This window comes from Bos grunniens, chromosome 13 (genome assembly GCF_055505025.1).
Source record: "Bos grunniens cultivar Pamir isolate PY7600 chromosome 13, Bosgru_T2T1.0, whole genome shotgun sequence".
Lineage (NCBI taxonomy): Eukaryota > Metazoa > Chordata > Mammalia > Artiodactyla > Bovidae > Bos > Bos grunniens.
Window position 1 is genome coordinate 60,014,685 of NC_141177.1, and position 27,183 is coordinate 60,041,867.

General features: G+C 37.5%; 1 protein-coding gene across 10 annotated transcripts in view; it reads right to left on the minus strand.

The window, feature by feature from the left end:
- Window positions 1-2,953: 2,953 nt before the first annotated feature.
- The window catches only part of SPAG6 (sperm associated antigen 6), a 62,685-nt gene continuing 38,455 nt past the window's right edge, over window positions 2,954-27,183 (minus strand). For 7 of the 10 annotated variants that reach the window (XM_086334485.1, XM_086334494.1, XM_086334490.1 and 4 more), the window contains 6 exons: window positions 26,353-26,526; window positions 23,322-23,474; window positions 20,597-20,788; window positions 13,453-13,569; window positions 10,306-10,451; window positions 2,954-3,276 (listed from right to left, as the gene is read on the minus strand). In XM_086334485.1, coding sequence (XP_086190611.1) covers window positions 3,207-3,276; window positions 10,306-10,451; window positions 13,453-13,569; window positions 20,597-20,788; window positions 23,322-23,474; window positions 26,353-26,526 — 852 coding nt within the window. In that variant the 3' untranslated portion in view covers window positions 2,954-3,206. Of the gene's footprint in view, window positions 3,277-3,334; window positions 4,162-10,305; window positions 10,452-13,452; window positions 13,570-20,596; window positions 20,789-23,321; window positions 23,475-26,352; window positions 26,527-27,183 lie in introns of those variants that run through there. The other 3 variants (XR_015139713.1, XM_086334489.1, XM_086334486.1) reach the window with 2 other exon arrangements.

Sequence of the window (27,183 nt, forward strand, 5' to 3'; positions counted from 1 at the left end):
TCAAGTTTAGAAAAAGCAAATCTTTAATCCTGTATTTAAGGGGATAGTTTGAGAGGAAAGGTTAGAAAAACAGATCAGCCTCCTGTTGTAAATATGAGGTTGTCATTTGTTTTTACATGCTGCATGAAATATGCCTGTTTGGTGTTCAGTGTCTTCTATCTATTTTACTCCCTGTGTCTGGGCAAATGTGTTTATCTTAGAAAACTCCATGAGGGCAGGAAATTTAGTTTTTCTTTATCATAAATCATCTGGTATAAACTCCACTTATCTAAGAGTGTGGGGCCTGGTGTGCCCAATTGCTGGCCAAAAAGTATACTCATTGACTGTCAGATTGTCCATAAATCACATATTGGTTTGTACAGAATGAAATAGTTGACAAAATTGTTTTATGCATCAATGCAAGCTATCTTCATAAGCATCTTATGAGTCAGCTGAACAAGTATTATCAGTCTTACTAATTGACAGACCTGACTAGAACCCAAACGTTAATCTCCTTCCAGGCATCACTGATACGTATGCACCTATTTCTGCAACAGGTGACTGAATGAATAAAGTTCAAACAATAGTAAGATTCAACCACTCTGTTCCCAAAGTCCTAAAAATAAATTGCTGTTCATCTAAGTTAAATGAGATATCCTAAGGACAGTTGAATTTCAAATAAACTTCAAGGGCCAGGGAGGGGAAATAGTAAGACAGGGTTTGCTAAGGCCAGAGGATTGGAATTGACAAAATTCAAACCAGGGGTGAAAATAACAAAGAATAGAGGACAAATGCTATTTCCCCTCTAGTATAAATAGAAAAAAAAATTTTTTTAATCTCTTAATAGACTTTTCAAAGAATATAGAAAGCTTCATTTTGCTTTAAGCCAAGAAACATTTCATAGCATACGTTTTCCAAATTGCATATGATTACCTTGAAGCACCCATTCAAACTCCATTAAATGTTTTATTTTCCTTAGTTTAAAACTATTTGGTAAGTATGAAATGATGTAAGAAGTGAAATTTTTCAAACATAAACTATAATAGCAAGAAATACATAATGAGAAATTCACCATTCCCATAACATTTGCTAGACTGATACAAGGCAAAAAGAAATGGGATTATCTTGGGTTTGATGAAATTTTAAAAGATACAACAAAGCTACATATTATTAGAAAATGATGACAAAGATTAATCTAGAAAATATCAAAAATAAATGGATAGGTTTGAGAGGGGAAAAAAAAAAGAGTCCAGTTAGGAAACCTGAAGGCTAACCTGATTGGAAACTATGTCCAAGGGGCTCTCTGGTTATCACTTACTTCCTCTTCAGGCCTCCAGGGTAGATCACTATCAGGAATGTCCCATTAAAAAAAGAAAAAGACACACACATGCCAACTAACCAAGACTCCTGAATCCAATCATATATTCCCCAAGGTTAGAAACATCACACAGGAAAAATAAAAAGCACAATCAGTTCAGTTCAGTTGCTCAGTTGTGTCCAACTCTTTGCATCCCCATGGACTGCTGCACGCCAGGCCTCCCTGTCCATCACCAACTCCCGGAGTTCAATCAAACTCATTTCCATCGAGTCAGTGATGCCATCCAGCCATCTCATCCTCTGTTGTCCCCTTCTCCTCCTGCCCCCAATCCCTTCCAGCATCAGGGTCTTTTCTAATGAGTCAACTCTTCGCATGAGGTGGCCAAAGTATTAGGGTTTCAGCCTCAGCATCAGTCCTTCCAATGAACACCCAGGACTGGTCTCCTTTAGAATGGACTGGTTGGATCTCCTTGCAGTCCAAGGGACTCTCAAGAGTCTTCTCCAACACCATAGTTCAAAAGCATCAATTCTTCGGTGCTCAGCTTTCTTCACAGTCCAACTCTCACATCCATATACGACCACTGGAAAAACCATAGCCTTGACTAGACGAACCTTTGTTGGCAAAGTAATGTCTCTGCTTTTGAATATGCTATCTAGGTTGGTCATAACTTCCCTTCTAAGGAGTAAGCATCTTTTAATTTCATGGCTCCAATCACCATCTGCAGTGATTTTGGAGCCCACAAAAATAAAGTCTGACACTGTTTCCACTGTTTCCCCATCTATTTCCCATGAAGTGATGGGACCAGATGCCATGATCTTAGTTTTCTGAATGTTGAGCTTTAAGCCAACTTTTTCACTCTCCTCTTTCACTTTCATCAAGAGGCCATTAAGTCTTCTTCACTTTCAGCCATAAGGGTGGTGTCATCTGCATATCTGAGGTTATTATATCTCTCCCAGCAATCTTGATTCCAGCTTGTGTTTCTTCCAGCCCAGCATTTAATACTAATGCTTTTTTTAATTAAAATTTTATCACAACTCCCTCTTATCTTCCTTTCAGCTCCATTTGTGAAAATGCATGTAAAGTCTGAGTCGAATGGTATCCTTTTCAAGTTTTTCCTTAAATCCCTGAAAATCTGACTTTTGAAACTTGGGACTGTGAAACTAGGACAAGGGAACACTGAGGACCCCCTTGACTTGCTTGCTTCAATAGGAGGCCTAGACTAAGAAGAAACCTTTCAATGAACAGGAGAGGGATGTCTGCAATAGTATAATGCTTAATGTTGACTTCTACCCTGTCCAGCCCCAGGAAAGGTAAGGAACAGTTTAGGGAAGAGTAAGATAAGAGGTAGAAAACTTAGGAGGAAGAGGAAACTTCCTAAATTCTTAGGAAAACCTGCCAGGTTACCCATAGAGTTCATGTGTTCAGATAATGCATTTGTGTAACCAGCATCAGCATCTTTCAAATGCCTTGCACTTTGTCATCTGTGTCCTCTTGCAACTACTTCCTTTGGATATCCCTAGACTTTCCAAGGCCAGTCTTCCTTGCCTGTGCCCATGAGGAACTGGCAAATTAATTAAGAGTTTCTGAACACTATCTTTCGTCTATATCTAGTTAGAAGTGTGTGCATGTTGTGGTCTTTAATGGAACAATAACAAATTTGTGAAGACCCTTTATTGTGTTTTTTAAATTTGCCTTTCCATCAGATCCTATGCAAAGGATAGTGACTAGTTCCTCATACATTCAAACCACTAGTTTTTTAGAGTGTTACATAAATTTAGAAAATATTATCCAAAAGTATTTCACATTGACTAAATTAGTATGTATTTAGCTCAAATACTTAGAAAGAGCTTTAACAAATATCATTCACAAATACTTTGCTATCAATTCGAGCATAAAAATGTAACTTTGCTCAGTTAGTAAGTGGTTGATAGCTGTCCACTCTCTGCAGAAGTGTTTCTGAATATCCAGGGGAATAATACCTGAAAAAGAAAATTTTCTATTAGATCTTTGTGAAAAGATTTAGCACAGTAGGCACAAAAGATTCAATGAAGATATTTATCTAAAATAATTCTCTGAATGAAATCTCTACTACACCAACCAATTATATTACAGAAATGCTTTGTGTATGAGGTTAGAAACAATCAAGGAAGAGAACACCAGCTCACAAGACTGTACCAGAAACACAGCAAAACATTTAAGGAGTATCAGTGCAATGGCAAAGAAAGGGTACTTTCAAAGTAGCCAAAGTATTGGAGCTTCAGCATCAGTCCTTCCAAAGAATATTCAGATTGATTTCCTTATGGATGACTGGTTTCACCTTCTTGCAGTCCAAGGGACTCTCAAGAGTCTTCTCCAACACCACAGTTCAAAAGCATCAATTCTTCAGTGTTCAGTTTTCTTTATGGTCCAACTCTCACATCCATACATGACTACTGGAAAAACCATAGCTTTGACTAGATGGACCTTTGTCAGCAAAGTGATGTCTCTGCTTTTTAATATACTATCTAGGCTGGTCATAGCTTTTCTTCCAAGGAGAAAACCCCTTTTAATTTCATGTCTGCAGTCACCATCTGCAGTGATTTTGGAGCCCAAGAAAATAAAGTCTGTCACTGTTTCCATTGTCTCCCCATCTATTTCCCATGAAGTGATGGGACCGGATGCCATGATCTTCATTTTTTGAATGTTGAGTTTTAAGCCAGCTTTATCACTCTCCTCTTTCACTTTTATCAAGAGGCTCTTTAGTTCCTCTTTGCCTTCTGCTATAAGGGTGGTGTCATCTGCATGTCTGAGGTTATTGATATTTCTCTCAGCAGTCTTGATTCCAACTTGTGCTTCATACAGCCCAGCATTTCACATGATGTACTCTATAAAGTAAATAAGTAGGGTGACAATGTACACCCTTGATGTACTCCTTTCCCAATTTGAAATCAGTTGGTTGTTCTATGTACAGCTCTAACTGTTGCTCTTTGACCTGCATACAGATTTCTCAGGAGGCACATGGATCACAGCCTTGTCTAACTCAATGAAACTATGAGCCATGCCATGTAGGGTCACCCAAGATAGAGTTCTGACAAAACACAGTCTACTAGAGAAGGGAATGGCAAAGCACTTCACTATTCTTGTCTTGAGAACCCCATCAACAGTATGAAAAGGCAAAAAGATATGACATTGAAAAAGATGAACTCCCCAGGTCCGTAGGTACCCAATATGCTACTGGAGAAGAGTGGTGAAATAACTCCAGAAAGAAGAGATGGAGCCAAAGCGAAAACAATATCCAGTTGTGGATGTGACTGGTGGTGGAAGTAAAGTTCGATGCTGTAAGGAACAATACTGCATAGAAACTGGAAAGTTAGGTCCACGAATCAAGGTAAATTGGAAGTGGTCAAACAGGAGATGGCTGTTTTAGGAAACAGTGAACTAAAATGGACCAGAATGGGTGAATTTAATTCAGATGACCCTTATGTCTACTACCGCAGGCAAGAAACCCTTAGATGAAATGAAGTAGCCCTCATAGTCAACAAAAGAGTCCAAAATGCAGTACTTAAGAGCAATCTCCAAAATGACAGAATGATCTCTGTTCCTTTCCAAGGCAAACCATTCAATATCACAGTAATTCAAGTCTATGCTCCAACCACTAATGCCAAGAAGCTGAAGTTGAACAGTTCTATGATGACCTACAAGAGCTTCTAGAACTAACACCAAAAAAGATGTCCTTTTCATCATAGGAAACTTGAATACAAAAGTAGTAGGTCAAGAAACACTTTGAGTAACAGGCAAGTTTGTCCTTGGAGTACAAAATGAAGCAGGGCAAAGGCTAATGGAGTTTTGCCAAGAGAACATGCTGGTCATATGAAACACCCTCTTCCAACAACATGAGAGATGACTCTACCCATGAACAACACCAGATGGTCAACACTGAAATCAGATTGATTATATTCTTTGCAGCCAAAGACGAAGAAGCTCTATACAGTCAGCAAAAACAAACTGGGAGCTGACTGTGGCTCAGATCATAAACTCCTTATTGCCAAATTCAGACTTAAATTGAAGAAAGTAGGGAAAACCACTAGACCATTCAGGTATGACCTAAATCAAATCCCTTATGACTATACAATGGAAGTGACAAATAGATTCAAGGGATTAGATCTGATAGACAGAGTGCCTGAAGAACTATGTACAGAGGTTCATGACATTGTACAGGAGGCAGTGATCAAAACATCCCCAAGAAAAAGAAATGCAAAAAGGCAAAATGGTTGTCTGAGCAGGGCTTACAAATAGCTGGGAAAAGAAGACAAGCTAAAGGCAAAGGAGAAAAGGAAAGATATAACCATCTGAATGCAGAGTTCCAAAGCATAGCAAGGAAAGACATGAAAGCCTTTGTAAGTGATCAATGCAAAGAAATAGAGGAAAACAACAGAATGGGAAAGACTAGAGATCTCTTGAAAAAAACTAGAGATACCAAGGGAACAAACATTTCATGCAAAGATGGGCCTAATAAAGGACAGAAACGATATGGACCTATTAGAACCAGAAGATAATTAAGAAGAGGTGGCAAGAATACACAAAAGAACCGTACAAAAAAGATCTTAATGACCCAGATAACCACAATGGTGTGATCACTCACCTGGAGCCAGATATCCTGGAATGTGAAGTCAAGTGAGGGCCTTAGGAAGCATCACTACGAACAAAGCTAGTGAGGGTGATGGAATTCCAGTTGAGCTATTTCAAATCCTGAAAGATGCTGCTGTGAAAGTGCTGCACTCAGTATGCCAGCAAATTTGGAAGACTCAGCAGTGGCCACAGGACTGGAAAAGGTCAGTTCTTATTCCAATCCCAAAGAAAGGAAATGCCAAAGAATGTTCAAACTACCGCACAATTGCACTCATCTCACATGCCAGCAAAGTAATGCTCAAAATTCTCCAAGCCAGGCTTCAATGGTACATGAACCAAGAACTTCCAGATGTTCAAGCTGGATTTAGAAAAGGCAGAGGGACCAGAGATCAAACTGGTCAACCAGAGATCAACATCCGTTGGATCATTGAAAAAGAGAATTCCAGAAAAGCATCTACTTCTGCTTTATTGACTACACCAAAGTCTTTGACTATGTGGATCACAACAATAAATATATGATACAATAAATGGATAAAAAAAACTAGCAAATGTAATTTAAAATTTTCTAAAACACTTGGAATAATTAAACCTCCTAAGGTGTTTTCTCCAGATAAAACCTAATGTTCAAGACTTACTTTATCCTTTGTTAATTATCTTTATTTCTCCTCACGTGCTTGACTTAAAAACTCATAATTTATGTTACATTAATTTCTTCCACATTTTGTCAAGTTACTGTGGATAGAAGAGCTGTGTTTTCTCAACAGCGTGCTTACAAGCAGTCACGGATAAACATGTACATACATGCATACATAAAGAGCTACATTAAAGAATATTTCTCCACCAAAGGCTTATGTGAGTGCTCAGTTGCTCACTTGTGTCCAACTCTGCAACACCATGGACCTCTGTCTATGGGATTATCTCAGCAATATGGGAGTGGGTTGCCATTTCCTTCTCCATGGCATCTTCCCAACCCAGGAATTGAATCTACATCTCTTGTGTTTCCTGCATTGGCAGGCAGATTCTTTCCCACTGAGCACTTGGGAAGTCCCAAAAGGCCTCCTACCCTTGAGAAAAACTGCCCCCAGTGAGTCTCTTCCAAGTATTCCTACACCAAGGAAGTTTCTCTATGAGTTAGTCACAAATTTTAAAGCAGGCCTCACCTTCCTAGGTCTTATAAATGCATTAGATACAAGGTAAATACTTTTTATAGAAATGGTAAAGCGTGGATTTAGAAAAACCAAAACTTTAAAAATCATGCTGTTTCACATGGTAGCCACTAGCTAGGGTGGCTCTCGAGCCCTAGAAATATGACTGAGGAACTGACTTTTATATTAAATTTTAATTAAAAATATTAATAAATGATATTCAACTCAGTTGTTGGAAAAAAATTTAAGTGTGTTTGGAACAACTTGCATTTCAACTGTAAACTTTATGTAATCTAAATACAGATCATGTATTTCCAATGAAATTTAATATCTAAATTGAGATGTATTGGAAGTGACAAAATGCCCACCAGATTTCCAGAACTTAGTTTAAAAAATGTCAAATAGCTCGTTAATAATTTTTATATTGATTACTAAATGCTGGAGATTGTGTGGAGAAAATGGAATACTCCTACACTGTTGATGGGAATGTAATTGGTACAGTCACTATGGAAAACTGTATAGAGGTTCCTTAAAAAACTAAAAATAGAACTACCTTATGACCTAGCAATCCCACTCCTGAGCATACCCTGAGAATACCATAATTCAAAAGACACATGCATCCCAGGGTTCACTGCAGCACTATTTACAATAGCCAGGACATGGAAGCAACCTAGATGTCCATCAACAGATGAATGGATAAAGACGATGTGGTATATATAAGTAATGGAATATTACTCAGCCATAAAAAGGAATGAAATTGGGCCATCTGTCATCATGTGGATGAACCTAGAGTCTGTCACATGCAGTGAAGTAAGTCAGAGAGAGAAAAACAAATATTAACACATATATATGGAATCTAGAAAAATGGCACTGATGAACCTATTTGCAGGACGGGAATGGAGATGCAGACACAGAAACACGGTGGGGGAAGACAAGGGTGGGATGAGCTGAGAGTAGCACCGACTACTGTCTACACACTACTGTATGCACAGGATATAGCCAGTTGGAAGTTGCTGTACAGCACAGGGAGCTCAACTCGGTGCTTTGTTATGACCTAGGGCGGTGAGAGGGAGGCTCAAGAGGGAGGGGCTATGTGTATACATACAGCTGTTTCACTTTGTTGTATAGCAGAAACTAACACAATATTGTAAAGCAACTATACACCAATTTTAAAAATAAATTAAAAATTAATCTTGAAAATAGCTTCCTGCTACATTACTATGAAGAACCTGCATTTCATAAATATTATTTTTTTCAGATACAGATAGTAACTTTCTTTTTGCCATTCAATATCACTTTCTATTCTTTTATTGATATAGTTGATTTACAGTGTTGTGCAAATCTCTGCTATACAGCAAAGTGACTCAGTTATACACATATAGACATTCTTCTTATATTCTTTTCCATTATGGTTTGCCAAAGGACACTGAATATACTTCCCTGTGCTATACAGTAGGACCTTGTTGTTTAAACATCCTATATAATAGTTTATGTCTGCTAATTCCACCTTACAGTCTTTCCTCACCCTTGGCAACCCAAGTCTGTACTCTATGTATGTGAGTCTATTCCTGTTTTATAGATAGGTTCATTTGTGACATATTTTAGATTCCACATATAAGTGATATCATATAGTATTTGTCTTTCTGATTTACTTCACTTATTATGATAATCTCTAGTTGCATCCATGTTGCTGCAAACAGCAATACTGCATTCTTTTTTTATGGCTGAGTAGAAAAACATCTACTTCTGCTTTATTGGCTACACCAAAGCCTTTGACTGTGTGGATCACAACAAACTGTGGAAAATTAACAGATGAGAATACCAAACCACCTTACTTGCCTCCTGAGAAATCTGTATGCAGGTCAAGAAGCAACAGTTAGAACCAGACATAGAACAATGGACTGGTTCCAAATTGGGAAAGGAGTACGTCAAGGCTGTATACTGTCACCTTGCTTATTTAACTTATATGCAGAGTACATCATGTGAAATGCCAGGTTGGATGAAGCACAAGCTGGAATCAAGACTGCTGAGAGAAATATCAATAACCTCAGACATGCAGAGGACACCACCCTTATAGCAGAAGGCAAAGAGGAACTAAAGAGCCTCTTGATAAAAGTGAAAGAGGAGAGTGATAAAGCTGGCTTAAAACTCAACATTCAAAAAATGAAGATCATGGCATCCGGTCCCATCACTTCATGGGAAATAGATGGGGAGACAATGGAAACAGTGACAGACTTTATTTTCTTGGGCTCCAAAATCACTGCAGATGGTGACTGCAGCCATGAAATTAAAAAGGTGCTTGCTCCTTGGAAGAAAAGCTATGACCAACCTAGACAGCATATTAAAAAGCAGAGACATCATTTTGCTGACAAAGGTCCGTCTAGTCAAAGCTATGGTTTTTCCAGTAGTCATGTATGGATGTGAGAGTTGGACCATAAAGAAAACTGAACGCTGAAGAATTGATGCTTTTGAACTGTGGTGTTGGAGAAGACTCTTGAGAGTCCCTTGGACTGCAAGGAGATAAAACCAGTCAATCCTAAGGAAATCAATCCTGAATATTCATTGGAAGGACTGATGTTGAAGCTGAAACTCCAATACTTTGGCCACCTGATGCAAAGAACTGACTCATTGGAAAAGACCCTGATGCTGGGAAAGATTGAAGGAAGGAGGAGAAGGGGACGACAGAGGATGGTTGGATGGCATCACCAACTCGATGGACATGAGTTTGAGCAAGCTCCGGAAATTGGTGATGGACAGAGAAGCCTGGCGTCCTGTAGTCCATGGGGTCGCAAAGAGTAGGACATGACTGAGCGACTGAACTGAACTGAGTATTCCATCAACATCTCCTTTCTATCTGTAATAGCAGTAATTTGTAATTTGTAATAATAGTCTCTTTGATATGAATGTGAGCTTAAGGCAGAGAAACAATATGCAGGGAACTATGAAAATCAAACACTTTCTATTAACAGTTGATAATTTACTTTGAACTCTGTTTTGGGGTACTCTTTAGTAAAGCACATATTAAATTAGTACAGAAATGTCTCAAATGACATTTCAGTTTCATTTGGAAAAGTATGTGTCAATCAGAACATCATTTAATTTGAAGGATAAAAAAGATTGAGGGAGAAGCAGAAGTATATTTTGGTCGTCTGTGCTATTTCAAAGTCCACATTTTCACATAGTGGATATAAAAATCTCAATTTGAGAAGAGAAAAACAGAATAACATTGACCTTCCCAAAGTCCATTTTTCCTACCTTACTATTTCTTCTGGGTAACAGTTGTTAATGCTGTTGATATATTCCTGAAGGAGAGATCCAGGTTCTGCTTTTATCTCTTGCACCTTTTTAAGTCCACCACTTGTTACAAAAAGTCGTCGAGCTTTGCTATCATGTGGCAGCACCTTGAAAAGTGAAGCACATAAAAGTGTCAGCTTTTCTTTCCCAAGCTGGAGTTTTACTCTTGAAAAGCAATAATATATGAGGAAATGAAAAAGAGAATTTATGTCTAATATACCTGGAACATAATGAGCCTAAATCTGCAAACGATTGCAAGAAAAATGCAGCCTTTTTGGAAATGTATCAACTTGGTATGCTGTGGAGATGGAATAAAGCCAATGAACAGAAGCAAAGGTAATAGAGATCCAACCATATAGGTATGATATACTACAGGGGCCGTCCTTCGCTTATAGCCATTCAAGGTCTCTCCAAAGTTAAAGGCAAGCTCAGGGGCTCTTCTGTGACTCAGGTCCTAAATACCTCTCCGAAGTCCTTCCATACCAACCTCTACACTAAATTGTGTTTCAATGACCTCAAAGGGTGCATCTGAAGCATTTTTTGCTTTGCCTATGCTGCTTCCTCCTCTTCGAAATCCCTTCTGCCCTCCACACACTTCTCCCATTACTTGGGGGTAACTTCCTTTAAGAAACTTTCTCTGGGACACCCCTACTCTCTTTCCCAGGCTGAGCTGGGTACATTTCTTCTCTCAAAGCATTCTGTTAGACCCCATTCAGTGCACTTGCCACATAACAGTTTAACTATCAGGGACTTCCCTGGTGGTCCAGGGGTTACTAAGACTCCACACTTCCACTGCAGAGGGCACAGGTTCCATCCCTGATCAGGAAACTAAGATCCCATAAGCTATTAAAAAATAAAATTTTTTAAAGTTTATTATGAAGTCTAGCACACTGAAGTGTTTTATGATTGTTTCATCCAGTCCCCCAGCTCAATTATAAAGTTCCTTGAAAAAGAACTTGGTGTTAACTATTTTTGTCTATCCCTTAATGCTTAACATGTAGGCATTTAACAAAACTAAAACTACAAAGGGATTTTGCTATTAGAATGATAATACACATCAACTGGACAATAAAAGATGACACTAAGTGTGCATGTTTCTAAAAAACAGAAATGCCGATAGGCTTTAAATATTTTGTTTGGCCTGGAGAGTTTTTATTACCTCCTATCTTTTAAATTAATATCTTTTTATCTTCTGCCTTGCTTTCCTCTCTCTTTTCTAGTGCTCTGGATCCTTAGATTAAGGAAAAGGTAAAATTCTACCTGAAGCAAATATTCCTAAAGGCACATTCATAAGAGTATGTGGTATGTGGTATTGTGTTTATCTTAGCTAACTTCCACAAATCCCACTGACTTACTTTAAAAGTGACTTATTTTGAACTCAGTTCAGGCTAGTGTTCGTTTTCACAGCAAGTTCAATAAAACTAGAATATCTCACTCCTGGTAGCCTAAAAGATTAGGATGTCTAATGTCTAATGTCTAATTGTCTAATGAAATGAAACTTTCAGAAATAATGTCAGCTACTCACAAGAGGTGATGACTGTCTGTAGATGATCCACTCGTCCCCTTACACCTTCCTCCCTCTTAGCTGATCAAATTAACTGGTTGCTTTCTTACTTAGCATCCAGAAAACAAAGGTTGATTATTTTCTTTTTTTTTTTTTAATGTATTTATTTGACTGCGCCAGGTCTTAGTTGCAACACGTGGGATCTTTGACGCATCATACGGGATCTAATTCCCCAACCACGTATTAAACCTGGGCCCCCTGCACTGGGAGCACAGAGTCTTAGCCACTGGACCACAGGGAAGTCTCATTATTTTCTTAGAAGGAAGAAGACAGAGCACAGGTGTTTGATACACAGAGCTATATCCTGATGGGGCTTTAGCAACATAAAACCTTCTACCATACAGTGACTATGGTGCTTAAGGGGCAGCAAGATGTTGGAGATCACAGAAATGACTCAAAGACAGTATGATTTTTCAGAGGAATACCTAAAACTAGACCTATTCAGCTGTAGGGCCTAGCTTAAACATTTTAACAACATACAGTTTTTGTTTATTATTTGTAGAAACATAGTACATAACAGTAGTACCTCCTTTATACAGCCTTATAACTGATGCTTCAAGTGAATTTGGCCCCCATTCATTTTTATTAATTTTTTAAAATCAGCCTTTAGCACTTTTATGTTTTATTTCTCAAAAACAACTTTTTGGGGTTTTGTGGGTGTTTTTTTTTTTTTGAGTGCCTGGGATTAGGCTAAACTCTATACATATAACAACTCATTAATCTTTACATGACCCTATAAAATAGGTTCTCTTATTAGCCCCAGTCTATGGGTAATTACACTAAGATTTAGAGAGGTCAAGATGTCGTTAAAGGTATTGCTGCTAGTAGAAACCCAGGCAACCCAGCTCCAGAGCCTGAGCTCACAGCCACACCGAGATACTAATTTCAAAGACCCTATTTTCCTAAATCCAACCTGAACACAACCTGACCACTTCTTGATGACTTAGGGTCCCCCTCCTGGCCATCCACGGCTGTGGGAGCACACACACTCTCTCTTGGCCTCAGCTGTCAGGAGTCAGTTCCTCTGGCTGAACCCCATCCAGCAGCTTGACCTTTCCACCTTACTATCTTGAGTCTGCAGTGAGCTAAGAAACATGACAGCCATGCTGGTTAAAGAGTGGTTACCAAATAAGCCAATACATTCCAAATGACTGTCTGGAAGCATCTCCGGTTAAATACATGGATTTCACAAAAAATACTGTGGGGATCTTTGCAGTTGTTTCCAGCTGAGTGAGACTAAGAGTCACCAGGAAAACTACCAAAGGGTTATGAGGTTTTCACATGTTGACTCTTCTATTCTCCAAGAACATAAAAAAGACAGTACTGAGGCTGTGAGGAAGCATGATGAAGAAAAAAGTGTGAATTAGTTATGTGTGAATTTTATTAACCTATATTACCCTCCCTGTCGATATGATCAGTAAAATCAAATAGTAAAACCCTGCCCCCATCTTACAGAAGAAAACACTGACCCAACAAAACAATGCAAGTTAATACCTCGTTTTAATTCTCTTTCCCCACTTCCAGGCTAAGAGAGCATGTCTTACCTTACTGAATTGTCCAACCACGTGCTTCAGAATATTGGGAGGAGCATCATACAGAAATGGTTCAAGAGCTGGTAAATAGGTGCATTTTTGTAAGATATTCTTTATGGCTTTTTTACTCTATTGAAATACAAAGCAAACAAAATACATACCAAAGTAAGTAATTAATGAAAGCGTGACAAAAAGTCACGTCTTGTGATCTGGAGTTTGAAAAGAAAATGAAGAGCTTTATGATGAACTTAACAGCTGTTGGTGACAAAGTCTACTAATGTGCTAGTGGAGATCACATTCACTGTACCAGACAGCCCTACCCCAATCCTAACAGTTACAAGTTGGTGACAGACTGTCAAGTTATTCATCAAGAATCTAATGACAGTAGGAATCCGCTGAGCTTTACTATCCTTCATCAAGAAATATACTTGATTTTTGACTATAAACTTCTATATCAGGATGTATATCATTAATAATAATCAGTTGAATCATCCAGCATGAAACAAATATTAGTCTATTAGTTAAGATTTTGTTTACTTGTCAATATCTGGGCTTAAGATTATTTAACAACACTATTGAGATATAATTTACATACCATAAATTCACTCATTTTAAGTGCACGGTTCAATGGATTTTTAGTAAATTTACAGAGTTGGGCAACCATCACCACAATCTAATTTTAGAACATTTTCATCATCCCAAAAAACCCCACGCCCATTTATAGTTATTCCATATTTCCTCCTCCACTTATCCTACCAATCCCAGACAATTACTAATCTACTTCCTGTCTCTATAAATTTTACTTTTGTGGACCATCCATATAAATGAAATCATAATATGTTAACTTTTGGTTCTGGCCTCCCTTGCTAAGTATAATGTTTCTGAGGTTCATCCATGTTATAGCACATATTAGTACTTCACTCCTTTCATTGTCAAATAGTATTCCATTACAGGGATTTATCACATTTTGCTTATCCATTCACCAGTTGATGGACATTTGGGTTAATTCCACTTTGGGCTAATATGAATAATGCTGCTATGAAGATTCACATGCAAATTTTTTCACTTGGGAAAATACTGAAGAGTAGAGTTATTGGGTGATAATGGTAAATTTATGTTTAATATTTTGAGAAACTACCAAACTCTTTTTCAACATGACTGCAACATTTTACATTCTCACCAGTAGTGTGCTGCTGCTGCTGCTGCTGCTGCTGCTAAGTTGCTTCAGTCATGTCTGACTCTGTGCAACCCCATAGACGGCAGCCCACTAGGCTCCTCTGTCCCTGGGATTCTCCAGGCAAGAATACTGGAGTGGGTCACCAGTAGTGTAGGAAGGTTCAATTCTCCAAAGAAAGATCAACACTTGTTATTTTCTGTCTTATTAATTATAGCCATTCTTGTGGGTGTGAAGTAATATCTCATTATGGTTTTGATTTGTGTTTCTCTAGTGACTAATGATGTTGAGAATCTTTCTATGTGCTGATTGGTCCTTTGTCAGTGAAATGTCTATTCATTTTTGCCCATTGCTTAGTGAGGTTATGTATCTTCTTATTATTGAGTTGTAAGAGCTCTTTATATACTTTGAATACAAGTCCTTGCTTGAATATATGATTTGCGAGTAATTTTTCAGTCTGTGGCTTGTCTTTTCATTTTTTCAGTAATGTCTTCTGGGGCATACAAGTTTTTCATTTTGATGAAATCCAATTTATCAGTGTTTTCTTTTATTACTTGTGCTTTAAGTGTCATTTTTAAGGAATCAATGCCTATTCCAAGGCTAAAAAGACTTACTCCTATGTTTTCTTCTAAGAGGTTTATAATCTTAATTCTTACATTTAGATCTATCAGTATTATTCATTTTTAGTTAATTCTAGTGTATGGTACGAGATAAGGATCCAAATTAATATTTTTGTCTGAAGATATAATAATTGTCCTAGTACCATTTGCTGACAAGACTATCTTTTAACATTAAATTGCCTTGGCCCCTTTGGGAAAGTCAGTTGACGATAAAAGGGTCCATTTCAGATTTTTTATTTGATTACTACATTGATATCTATATAGTCTTTCTGTAAGCACCTTGTTTGTGTAGCTTTATAGTAAGTTTTGAAACTGGGCAGTGTTAAGTCTTTCTTTCTCAAGACTGTTTTGGCAAGTTCAAGTCCTTTGCATTTCTATATGAATCTCAGGATCAGCTTCTCAAGTTTTTTGAGGAAAAAAGACATCTGGGATTTTGAAAGGGATTGTATTGAAAATATAGATCATTTTTAACAGTATTGAATTGCCATTTTAACAATATCAAACCTTCCGATCTGTGAACATGGAATGTCTCTTCATTTATTCAGATCTTCTTTAATTTTTTCAGCAATGTTTTACAGTTTACAGTGTACAAGTCTTATACTTCTTTTGTTAAATTTATTCCTAAATATTTTATTCTTGTGATGCTATTATAAATGAAACTATTTTCTTACTTTCATATTTGAATTACTCACTACTAGAATACAGAAATACAGTTGGTTTTTACATATTTCTCTTCCACCCAGTGATTCTGTTGAACTCTTACTACTTCTAGTATTAGTGAATGTGTGTGTGTGTATTCCTTAGGATTTTCTACATACAAGATCATGTTATATGTTGGGTTTAAAATGTATAAGCCTTTAGAAAATATGACTTGTATTTGGTGACTTGTGGCTGTGAGTGAAATAAAATTGTTCCTATAATTTTATTCTGTGAATTGTACAGAAATTATGTGGGGTCAACAAATCCTTTTCTTTACCTGGGTCAGAAAATCAAGTCAGGTGTTACTTCAAAATAATGAATAAGAGATTATGAATTTTGCTAAATGTCACAGCATTTAGTAGTTAGTGTCTATCTTTAGACATATATAATATTACATGATGATGTGAGGGAAGGAATCATGGACTGTCTGTGTAGGACAACTTGGGTTTGAGCCTGGTTTTCCTACAAACTAGTGTAGCATCTACAATTCTACATTCATTAATTTTTCTGTCATTTCTAAAAGCTGACTGTAGCCACACTGATCAAAGCTCTTGTAGAAACCACAATAAGTGATTAGCAATACTACCCTTTTTTCCTATTAACAATACACATAAGAATAGTAATTAGCAAAACAAAATTGTCAATTCGAGACAAACACTTGATGCCGCTTTGTTTTTCACAGAAAATGAAAGGAGTAACAAAAAAATCATTCACTGTTGTTTCATTGTTGAAAATGAATGATCTTCCTTGAAAACTGCTTAAAATGAAAAATGCTTCTTTATTCAAAAGTTAATTTTATTCTGAAAGTATTCTGACCAAAGAGCTATAGTTATTTAAATGAGGGGGTTATACAGGAGTAAATCTTCTTGACTCTGTGCTAGGAAAAGTCTTCTCACATATAGCTCCAAAAGCACAGGTGTGAAAAAACAAAAAAAAAAAAAGATAAACTGAATCTCATTAAAATTTTTTACAGACTTGTTGTAAACAATACTATCAATAAAATGATAAGACAACCCACCAAATAGGAAAAAATATTTGTAAGTCATACATCTGATAAGGACTCCTCCATAAGATGTAAAGAATCCTTAAATTCTCAATAATAAAAACATAAATAGCCCAATTTAAAAATGGGCCAAAGGTCTGATTAGACATTTCTCCAAAGAAGATATACAAATGGCCAGTAAGCACAAGAAAAAAAATTTCAGCATCTTTAGCCATCAGGGAAATGCAAATCAAAACCACAATGAGATATGAATTCATACCCACTAGGATGGCTACAATTAAAAATAAAGACAGTAACGAGAGATGGCAATGATGTTGAAAATTAGAACCCTCATACATTGCTGCTGGGAATCAAAATGGTATAACTACATTGGAAAACAGTTTGACAGTTCCTCAAAATGTTAAAAAGAGTTATCATATGACCTCACAAGTCTATTCCTAGGTATATACCCAAGAGAAATGAAAACATACATCCATACTAAAACTGTACAGTTATGTTCATAGTGGCATTGTTCATGATGGTCAAGGAGTAGAAACAACCCAAGGTCCAAGCAGTGAATAGAAAAGCAAAATGTGGTATATCAATACAATGAATATTATTTGGTAATTAAAAGGAACAAAATATTGATATATGTTACAACATGGATGAACCTTGAAACTTACACTTAGCGAAAGAAGCCAGGCACAAAGGGCAACATATATTGTATGGTTCTGTTTAAATGAAATGTCCAGAAGAGGCAAATCCTCAAAGACAGATAGTAAAATAATGGTTGCCTAGGGCTAGACAGGGAGGACATGGAGTGACAGCTAATGGGAAAATAAAAAGTTCTAAAATTAGACTGTGGCGATGGTAGCACCTGTGAATCTTCACTAAACCATTGAATTATATAGTTTAAAATGGGTAAATTATATGGAATATGAGTTATATTTCAATAAAGCTGCAAAAAACAAAGGGGAACAACCAAGACAGTAAGAATGTAATATTTAAATAATTATGTTAGAAATAGTCTTATAACTATTTGAATAGCTTTGTAACCATTCAAATACCAAACTAATTCCATCTAATACCTCTGAATCAAAACAAATAAAAATGCAACTACCTGAATATTTTCAAAGTATATATGGGTAAGATGATTATATAAAAGATACATATTTTTTTCACTTTCATAAGGCATTTGAAATTACATAGGTACAGGCAGATAGTAAGACCATGTGAAAATGTGCAAGAAATTCCAAGGGGCTGCCTCCTGGGCTCTCCTGGATCAGAACCAATTAGAGAATGCTTACAAAAGCTTACATGTCTTTGGGACAAAAGTAACTTCAACATGGCCTTGTAATTTGAAAGCTGCTACAGAATAACAAATGAGAAACACCATGAGACAGTTCCTAAAGTGCTTGGATACTTTTCCCTTTTGAGATACTGTCAAATCAAAGGGTTTGGACTTTTACTCTAAAGCCTTTAAAACAACTGATAGAATCCAAGAGACCTTGGAGAAGAAAAAAAAACAACAGAATGATTAAGTCCCTACAATAAGAAAACATTTGTATGGATTTAAAGCCTTGGAAAGATTGATGACAGGATAATGATTGATAAATCACTTTTAATTTAATACCTACTGTATTTCCTGAAAATAAATATTGTATCAAATAAAGGTAGAAGGAAACTTCTATTAGTAAACCTTAATGTTTTAACAAAACCACCTTTGTTAAACTAATATACAATAAAAATTATCTGACTTCAAAAAGTAATCAACCATTTTTACTCCGATGATATTTATACAATATAGCATCATAATGTTAATCAAAAATCAAGTTATATAAACTTGGTAGCATGTAAATAGTATATAGCGCTCCCTAAGAGACTATTTGCAAGGGTTTCTCAAACTATAATTACTATCTACTCTGCTATTAATTATTCATGCTGTAGCTGATGTATTCTTTTATTTCCCTGGATCACTAGAGGTAAGGGTGGGGAGGATGAGAAGTGAGGAGGAGGGAGAAGGAAAGAGGAGGAAGTAGGGAAGGGGGAGAGGGAGGGAGGAAGAAAGACGATGATAATGGGTTAAAGAATTTTGACGTAAAAAGAGAAAGACATACATAGGTTAAAATTACACATATGTAAATCATCTGTATTTAGACAACTCAAAACTGGAAATGGATTTGTGTTTTCTCACCAGAAAGTCAAAGAATCACAGAATTGTTACACAGGAAAAGACCTTAGCACATTATCAATTTTACCATCTACCATGCTTTGCCAAGGAATAGACTCAACATTAGAGACAAGTAATAGAAATCTATTAAATCATTGCTTTAATCTAGAAAGTCTTATAAAAATGGAAATCTTAGAAATCTTAATCTTAATCTTAGAAATCAACTTCCCTCAATGAGTTTGTAGAGAAAAAACATGTAAACATAATCAAATCAACATAAATTTACTTTTATAAAATTTATAAATAAATGACTCACTTGATAGCTTTCAGAGTCCCTCAAACTGTGCAGTTCAAATAGATTTTCTGTCCCATTATACTGTCTAAAGTTGTTGTAAAATGTGTTTTCCTATTTGTTACTTTATTGTTTTCCTTCAAATTTAAGTTACAATTTAACTTACTGTTCATTTTATCTTGAATTATTGTCTTTCCTGTGTATTTCCCTCAACCCAAGTTAATCCTGAGAGCTGCTTTCAAGAAGTTAGATGTTTTCCTAATAGGGAGTATGTTGGGAAACATTTTTCTTCCTTTGAAATTCTAAGATTATTTTTAGAACCCATCCTGCTTTATATTAGTGTTTAATGAACCATTTTAGTAGTTAGTAATATTTTTTTCAGAAATCTTCATTTTTTTAATACAAGATTTTTAAATGTTTAATTTTGGGAATCTTATGGTCATTTTCCTTTCAAGGAACAAATATAAGACATAACTAAAAGATCAGACAGACTTGGAGTTAGGAGAGGTCACTCGTCACTCATGCTTCAGGAATGCCTTTGGAGAGGCATTCCTTTTAAATTTTTTTAGGCTCAATTTTTAATTTAAAATGGACTAAAGTTCTCTCTGGCCAATTTCACCTCCAAAGTCCTATTATTTAACTCCTATTCCATAAGAAAAGTCAATAGAAATGTAAGTGGCAACAATCAGACATTCATTTTACAAAAAACTTTGTACCCTAGAGAACTTCCTTTAAAATTTATCATTGATTTTTAGAGACAAGGGTAATTCGTTTTCAAAGAGTCACCTCAATTCTTCTGATAAACTTATTTCTTGACTCAGAAAAATGATATTGTTGGACTTCCCTGGTGGTCCAGTCAGTGGTTAAGAAACTGCCCTGCGGTGCAGGAGACACAGGTTCCATCCCTGGTCCAGAAAGATAACATATATCTTGGAACAACTAAGCCCATGCACAACTAGTGAGCCCATCAGCTTCAATTACTGAAGCCCAAGGGCCCTAGAGCCCACACACCACAACTAGGCTAGCCTCCGCTCACAGCAACTAAACAAAGTCTGAGAGCAGCAGCAAAGACCAGCACAGACAAAAATCAATCAATCAAGCGTACAAAAAAAAAAAAAAAGATGTTGTCCACAATAAAAATTAAAACATTTTAAATTACATATTATGAATTAAAAATCTAACAAACCTTCATTAAAACGATGAAGAATTAAGCACTTACTTTCACTTGAAGATCCTCAGAACTCTCGGTTGACATGTACAAAGAGAGCAGGACAGGCAGAGTGTTTGTGACAGCGACGGCCCGTGCGTGCTCAGGAGTGTGTCTCCCAATGTGTCCCAAGGCCCAGGCGGCAGCAGCCTTAATATGGTCTTCTGGTTCTTCTGACAAGCAGAGGGACAACTGGGGCACACCCTGCAGTGTGGATCAAAAGAGCGAGAGTTACGAACCCAGAGCAGGATTAAAGGGTCTTCCATGTCTCTCAGGCATTAGAAGAATCATTTCGGTCTTGATCCTTTTTTTCCTTTAAACTGTTCAATAAATGAGCACTTCACAGGGGCCGTCATTTTTCAAGTCAATAAAACGACTAGAACTAATTTACCTTAATTATCTGTAACAACCCAACTAAACTAAGTATCTCTACTAGCATTTGCTCCCCAAACAGAGGCATTTAACCAAAAAACAGATGCCACAGGCTAGCATTTAGGCAAAGCCAGATACCACTGTGACAAATTAAAAATGCACAGGAGTTTAAAATCATTTGCTTTCCTTCTAAACTAAAAAAGTTAATTTAGAATCTTTTTAAAAATTAACTTTTCACCAAGAGATCCAAAAACAAAATACCTACTATGGACCCAAAATCAAATGAATAATATGAGCAAGAATCCCATTTAAGTAAATTTTAGGTGAAATATATTCACTAAAATCTTTCCTGAAATAGTAAATTTCCATTACTTTTGGTCAACATTTACACAATAGTTTTGCCCAATTTAATCTGACTGAATGTCAAAGAAGGGATGAGCACTTTTACTACACTGATGGCATGTGCTTGTATTTTGTACTTCAAACTTCAATTGTAGCTAAATAAAAGAGAATTAACTAAAGGGCCTCAAATGCATCACAGCTTATATACCCAAAGAAGAGTCAAATAACCAAATCAAATTATAATTCATTCTGTATGGGTATAACTTTTTAACTTGAGACTAAACTAAATTATCTAATGCTGATACTAAATTATCACCTTAAATTCAGTACCACAAAAGCCACTATCACATGGTCATCCTCCCACAAGCAAAGGCCAAATGATCATCTATAGTTTTTTTCCCTCCACTTTTAAATTTTTTTTTTTAAATTTTTTGGCCACACTACTCAGCACGTGGGATCCTAGTTCCTTGACCAGGGATCAAATCCAAATCCCTATGCACTGGAAACAAGGAGTGTTAAACACTGGACCACCATGGAAGTCCCTAAATTTGGCTTTTAAGACCAATTTCCAGAAGAGATCTGCCATATTACTTCTTTGACTTCTTTCTTACAACTAAAAATGTGTGTCAGCCCATATATATTAAAAAAAAAAAGGTCAGAATCTTTTCTATCTTCAGAATGAGGCAATTTTCTAGAAAGTCCATACATCTGAGACATACCAAGAATGAAGAAGCAGGAGGAAAAGAAGACAGTCCCCAAAACGATGACTTAATAGCCATGGCTGTTATGAACAGCAAATGAGACAAGAAGCATGACAGTGCTTTGAACATTAGAAAGTATTATTTAGATGGGAGGTATTGTCAGTCCTGACAGTACTACACAGAACCAGAAAGAATAATGCAGTGCTGAGTGATCGGCCTCAAACTGCTGCTGCCCCCACCTTGATCTTCAATTAAATGAAAGATAACCAGGTGTGAGAGGCCAGCAGCCCCAGACCAAAGAGGGGGAGCACCTCCTGGATAGTCTGGGGAAGAAACACAGGAAGCAAAAGTAATCGCGGCTTCTTTCCTCGTACTTCCTATGTGTGGACTTTCTGACAATCCACACAAGAACCAAGAATCAAGAATTCCAATAATACCCCCACCGTGACCCTTCAGGAAGCAGCACTACTGCCCTAGTCACTATCAGAGTCTTTGGTAATAGAAGAACAAAAGGAAAAGCTCAGGATAAAGAGGGAGTGAAGTAAAGTATTATCAAGGAATAGGTAGAAAATAAAGATCTGAGGCTCCTTTTTATTCTGAGGATTAGCAAAGGATAAAAAAAAAATCCACAATTCTGTTTAACATACAGCAGCAGGTTTTCCATGCTGATAAGAAACCTGCACCCTAGAGGGCTGCCAGAGACACTGGGAGCACACAGCCTTTGAAGCATGCTTCAGGAGATCAATATTTACTCATTCAACAAATATTTTTTGAGCACCTACTATGAGCCAGGGTTACTCAATCTGGTGGGTTAATACAGAGTTGTAAACTGAGATAAGGCCAAATCCCTCGAGCAAGCAAACAGAAACACTGCTATCCGACATGTGCCCATGCACTCTGAATTGCCCACATCTAAGAAGAGAAATTAGCTCCTGGAAGCTAAAGGAGAGAGAGCCATCCGTACAAGATGATACAAATGACCATTGGGTATGTTAGTTGTCTTTAATCAAAGTATGCTTTACATATTTGTAAAGCCAATCCTTCAAGATACAAAATACACATCACTTAGATACAGATAATACTAACACTCAGAGGTGCTGACATTTTATTAATATTAAACACTGGGTAAAACTTCAAACTTCCTGCCAAGTCAACCTTACTTTAAGCATTGCTCTGGCAAACTTACTAGTAAGCCTGGAAAAAAGCTGGTAATTCTTTGTCTCTGATCAGTTATATTGTACATTCTGTGGGAGAATATTAATCTGTGGACTGTCTTAGAGGATCTTGCTGCAAAATCAGGGGGAAAGGAAACAAGGGCAAACCTTGGAAATGATGACTGCCATTGCCAGGTTCTCAGAATGAGCTGCCACATAGCCAAGCAGCATGATGCCTGGCAGCCTTATGTTCCCTTTGCAGGACCCGATGCAGTCGATCACAGCAGCAACTCCCCCAGCGTTCACTATCAGCTGAGAAAGCTAAGAGAAAAGAGGGAGAGTTACATTATCACGGCCCTAAAGTATGAGATGATCTTTATTATTATTTTTTAAAATATTTTGTAGAGGATATTTTGGTTTTATTATTAGCAGTATGAGTTGACTGTGCTCGGTCTTCATTGCAGCATGCAGGCCCCACAGCATGTGGGATCTCGGTTTCCCCACCAGGGAACGAACCTGTGTCCCCTGTATTGCAAGGGGGATTCTCAATCACTGGACCATGAGGGAAGTCCAGTATAAGATGACCTTTGAATATTATGTTCAGTTCAGTTCAGTCGCTGTCATGTCCGACTCTTTGCGACCCACGAACCACAGTACGCCAGGCCTCCCTGTCTATTACCAACTCCTGGAGTTCACCCAAACCCATGTCCGTTGAGTCGGTGATGCCATCCAACCATCTCATCCTCTGTCGTCCCCTTCTCCTCCTGCCCTCAATCTTTCCCAGCATCAGAGTCTTTTCCAATGAGTCAGCTCTTTGCATGAGGTGGCCAAAGTACTGGAGTTTCAGCTTTAACATCAGTTCTTCCAATGAACACCCAGGACTGATCTCCTTTAGGATGGACTGGTTGGATCTCCTTGCAGTCCAAGGGACTCTCAAGAGTCTTCTCCAACACCACAGTTCAAAGGCATCAATTCTTCGGTGCTCAGCTTTCTTTATAGTCCAACTCTCATATCCATACATAGCCACTGGAAAAACCATAGCTTTGACTAGACGGATCTTTGTTGACAAGGTGATGTCTCTGCTTTTCAATATGCTATCTAGGTTGGTCATAACTTTCCTTCCAAGGAGTAAGCGTCTTTTAATTTCATGGCTGCAATCACCATCTGAAGTGATTTTGGAAACCAGAAAAATAAAGTCAGCCACTGTTTCCACTGTTTCCCCATCTATTTACCATGAAGTGATGGGACCAGATGCCATGACCTTAGTTTATTGAATGTTGAGCTTTAAGCTAACTTTTTCACTCTCCTCTTTCACTTTCATCAAGAGGCTCTTTAGTTCTTCTTCATTTTCTGCCATAAGGGTGGTGTCATCTGCATATCTCAGGTTATTGATATTTCTCCTGGCAATCTTGTTTCCAGCTTGTGCTTCCTCCAGCCCAGTGTTTCTCATGATGAACTCTGCATATAAGTTAAATAAACAGGGTGACAATATACAGCCTTGATGTACTCATTTTCCTATTTGGAACCAGTCTGTTGTTCCATGTCCAGTTCTAACTGTTGCTTCTTGACCTGCATACAGGTTTCTCAAGAGGCAGGTCAGGTGGTCTGGTATTCCCATCTCTTTGAATTTTCCACAGTTTATCGTGATCCACACAGTCAAAGGCTTTGGCATAGTCAATAAAGCAGAAATAGATGTTTTTCTGGAACTCCCTTGCTTTTTCGATGATCCAGCAGATGTTGGCAATTTGATCTCTGATTCCTCTGCCTTTTCTAAGCTTTTCCAGCTTGAACAACTGGAAGTTCACGGTTCACATATTGCTGAAGCCTGCTTGGAGAATTTTAAGCATTACTTTACCAGCGTGTGAGATGAGTGCAATTGTGCTGTAGTTTGAACATTCTTTGGGATTGGAATGAAAACTGACCTCTTCCAGTCCTATGGCCACTGCTGAGTTTTCCAAACTTGCTGGCATATTGAGTGCAGCACTTTCACAGCATCATCTTTTAGGATTTGAAATAGCTCAACTGGAATTCCATCACCTCCACTAGCTTTGTTTGTAGTGATGCTTCCTAAGACCCACTTGACTTCACATTCCAGGATGTCTGATAATATTACATTAGCATTGCCAAATTTTAAAATTTCAGACCTAAAAAACGGTGGTTCAGTGGTAAAGAATGCACCTGCCAAGGCAGGGGACTCAGGTTCAATCCCTGGGTCAGGAAAATTCCCTGAAAAAGGAAATGGCAACCCACTCCAGTATTTTTGCCTGGGAAATCCCATGCACAGAGGATCCTGGCAGGCTACAGTCCATGGGGTCACAAAAGAGTCGGACACAACTTAGGGACTAAACAACAAAATCTGAAATATCATTCGAAAGTATTATATTTATCAAAGAAATACACAAGGATAACAATCCTGCTATTTCTAATTACAGAATATGCTCACTGTGAGCCTCTCTGCTGTTCAATTTTTCTTACATGACTTTTATCCTTATCGTAATAGATGTCAAAGTGCCTCACATAAACACTAAACCTAGGGCTAGTTCATAACTAGCTAACTGCTGAAACCGCTCCCTGCCCCCTCCACACAATGCGTGAGTATGAAGCAGATTAATCTACCCAAGTTCACTTCGTCTCTATTCTTTTCCCATCTAAGAACCCAGAGCAGGAACCACCATGTGTGAGTGGCTGAGCAGGAAGTTGGTGATCTCTCCCATCCTGGAGGGGCAGTGTCTCTCACTACGCCCAGATGACCTAGAGTGACAGGACAACAAAGGTCCACGGTCCCTACAACTTAGAAGTGGAAAGCAGACAATGATTAATGATTAAAAACTGAGATTTCAGACTCAAATTCCATTGCTACAACCCAGTGGTTCTCAAGTAGGGGCACTTTCGTCCCCTTGGAGACAGTTGGTAATACATGGGGACATTTTTTATTGTCACAACTTAGGGGAGGGGCGCTGCTAGCATCTAGTGGGCAGAGGCCGGAGATGCTGCTGAACATTCACTCTACAGTATACAGACAGCCCCCCCACGACAAGGGTCATCTCGGCCAAAACGACCACTGTGCTAAGGGTGAGAAACCCCTCACAACACGTGACACCACCCGGGGCCCTGTCAACAAATTGATGTTCTGCTTAATAACTTAAACTAACAGCATGTGGTTGTATTTCGAAGCTGATTTCTTTTCCCCTTGTTTTACCTCGGGTGTATGTTTTGCAATCTCTCTAATTAAAGTAGAAGCGTTTTTCTTCACGTATTCATCTTTGTCCTTCAGACAAGTAAGTACCACTGGAAAAATCTCTGCTTCGACCACCATTTCTGCCAGATCCACAGAATGTTTCGCGATCTGACTGAGAGCTGAAAGGACCTGACGCTGTTCAACAAAAACCAAACCCAAACATTACACAGGGTCCACTGTGGAGTTCAGATGTAATTTAAACAGCTTTGTATCACATTCAAATTCCTTTATAAAGAGGAAGAAATAAACACAAATTCAACATAACCTAAGAGTCTTGAAGTATTCACCTCCTACTCTTATACCTAAATACTCAATTTCTTAAATTTCCTAATTTCCAAGTTGAACATCTTAGTTCACACTATTGACTATTTAAATATTTACTTATTGAGGCTGGTCAAAGAATATGACCTTTGGGTGAATATTATTTCTTAATTATGCACTACTTAAATCATTAGTTTATGATAAGTACAGTAATGTAATACAAACATGATCAAGCAGAACTTTGGGCAGGTGGCTGTTACAGTTTTAAAGAATTTTACATTGTCTAATTAACATTGACAATCTTAAAATCTTATAGAACATAACTATTATAATATAAAAGTATAATTGGTGACTATTAACTGAAAATTAAATTTAAGAAAGCTCAAAAGACTAATATGACCATTTTCATAGGAAACATAAATATAATAGTGGGCTAGAAAACCTTTAGGTCCCTTCTAACCCTGAGGTTTAATCGTGACATGATTCCTTACTTTAATTACTGATTCTGATGTTACTTCTAGTTTTCAGCAT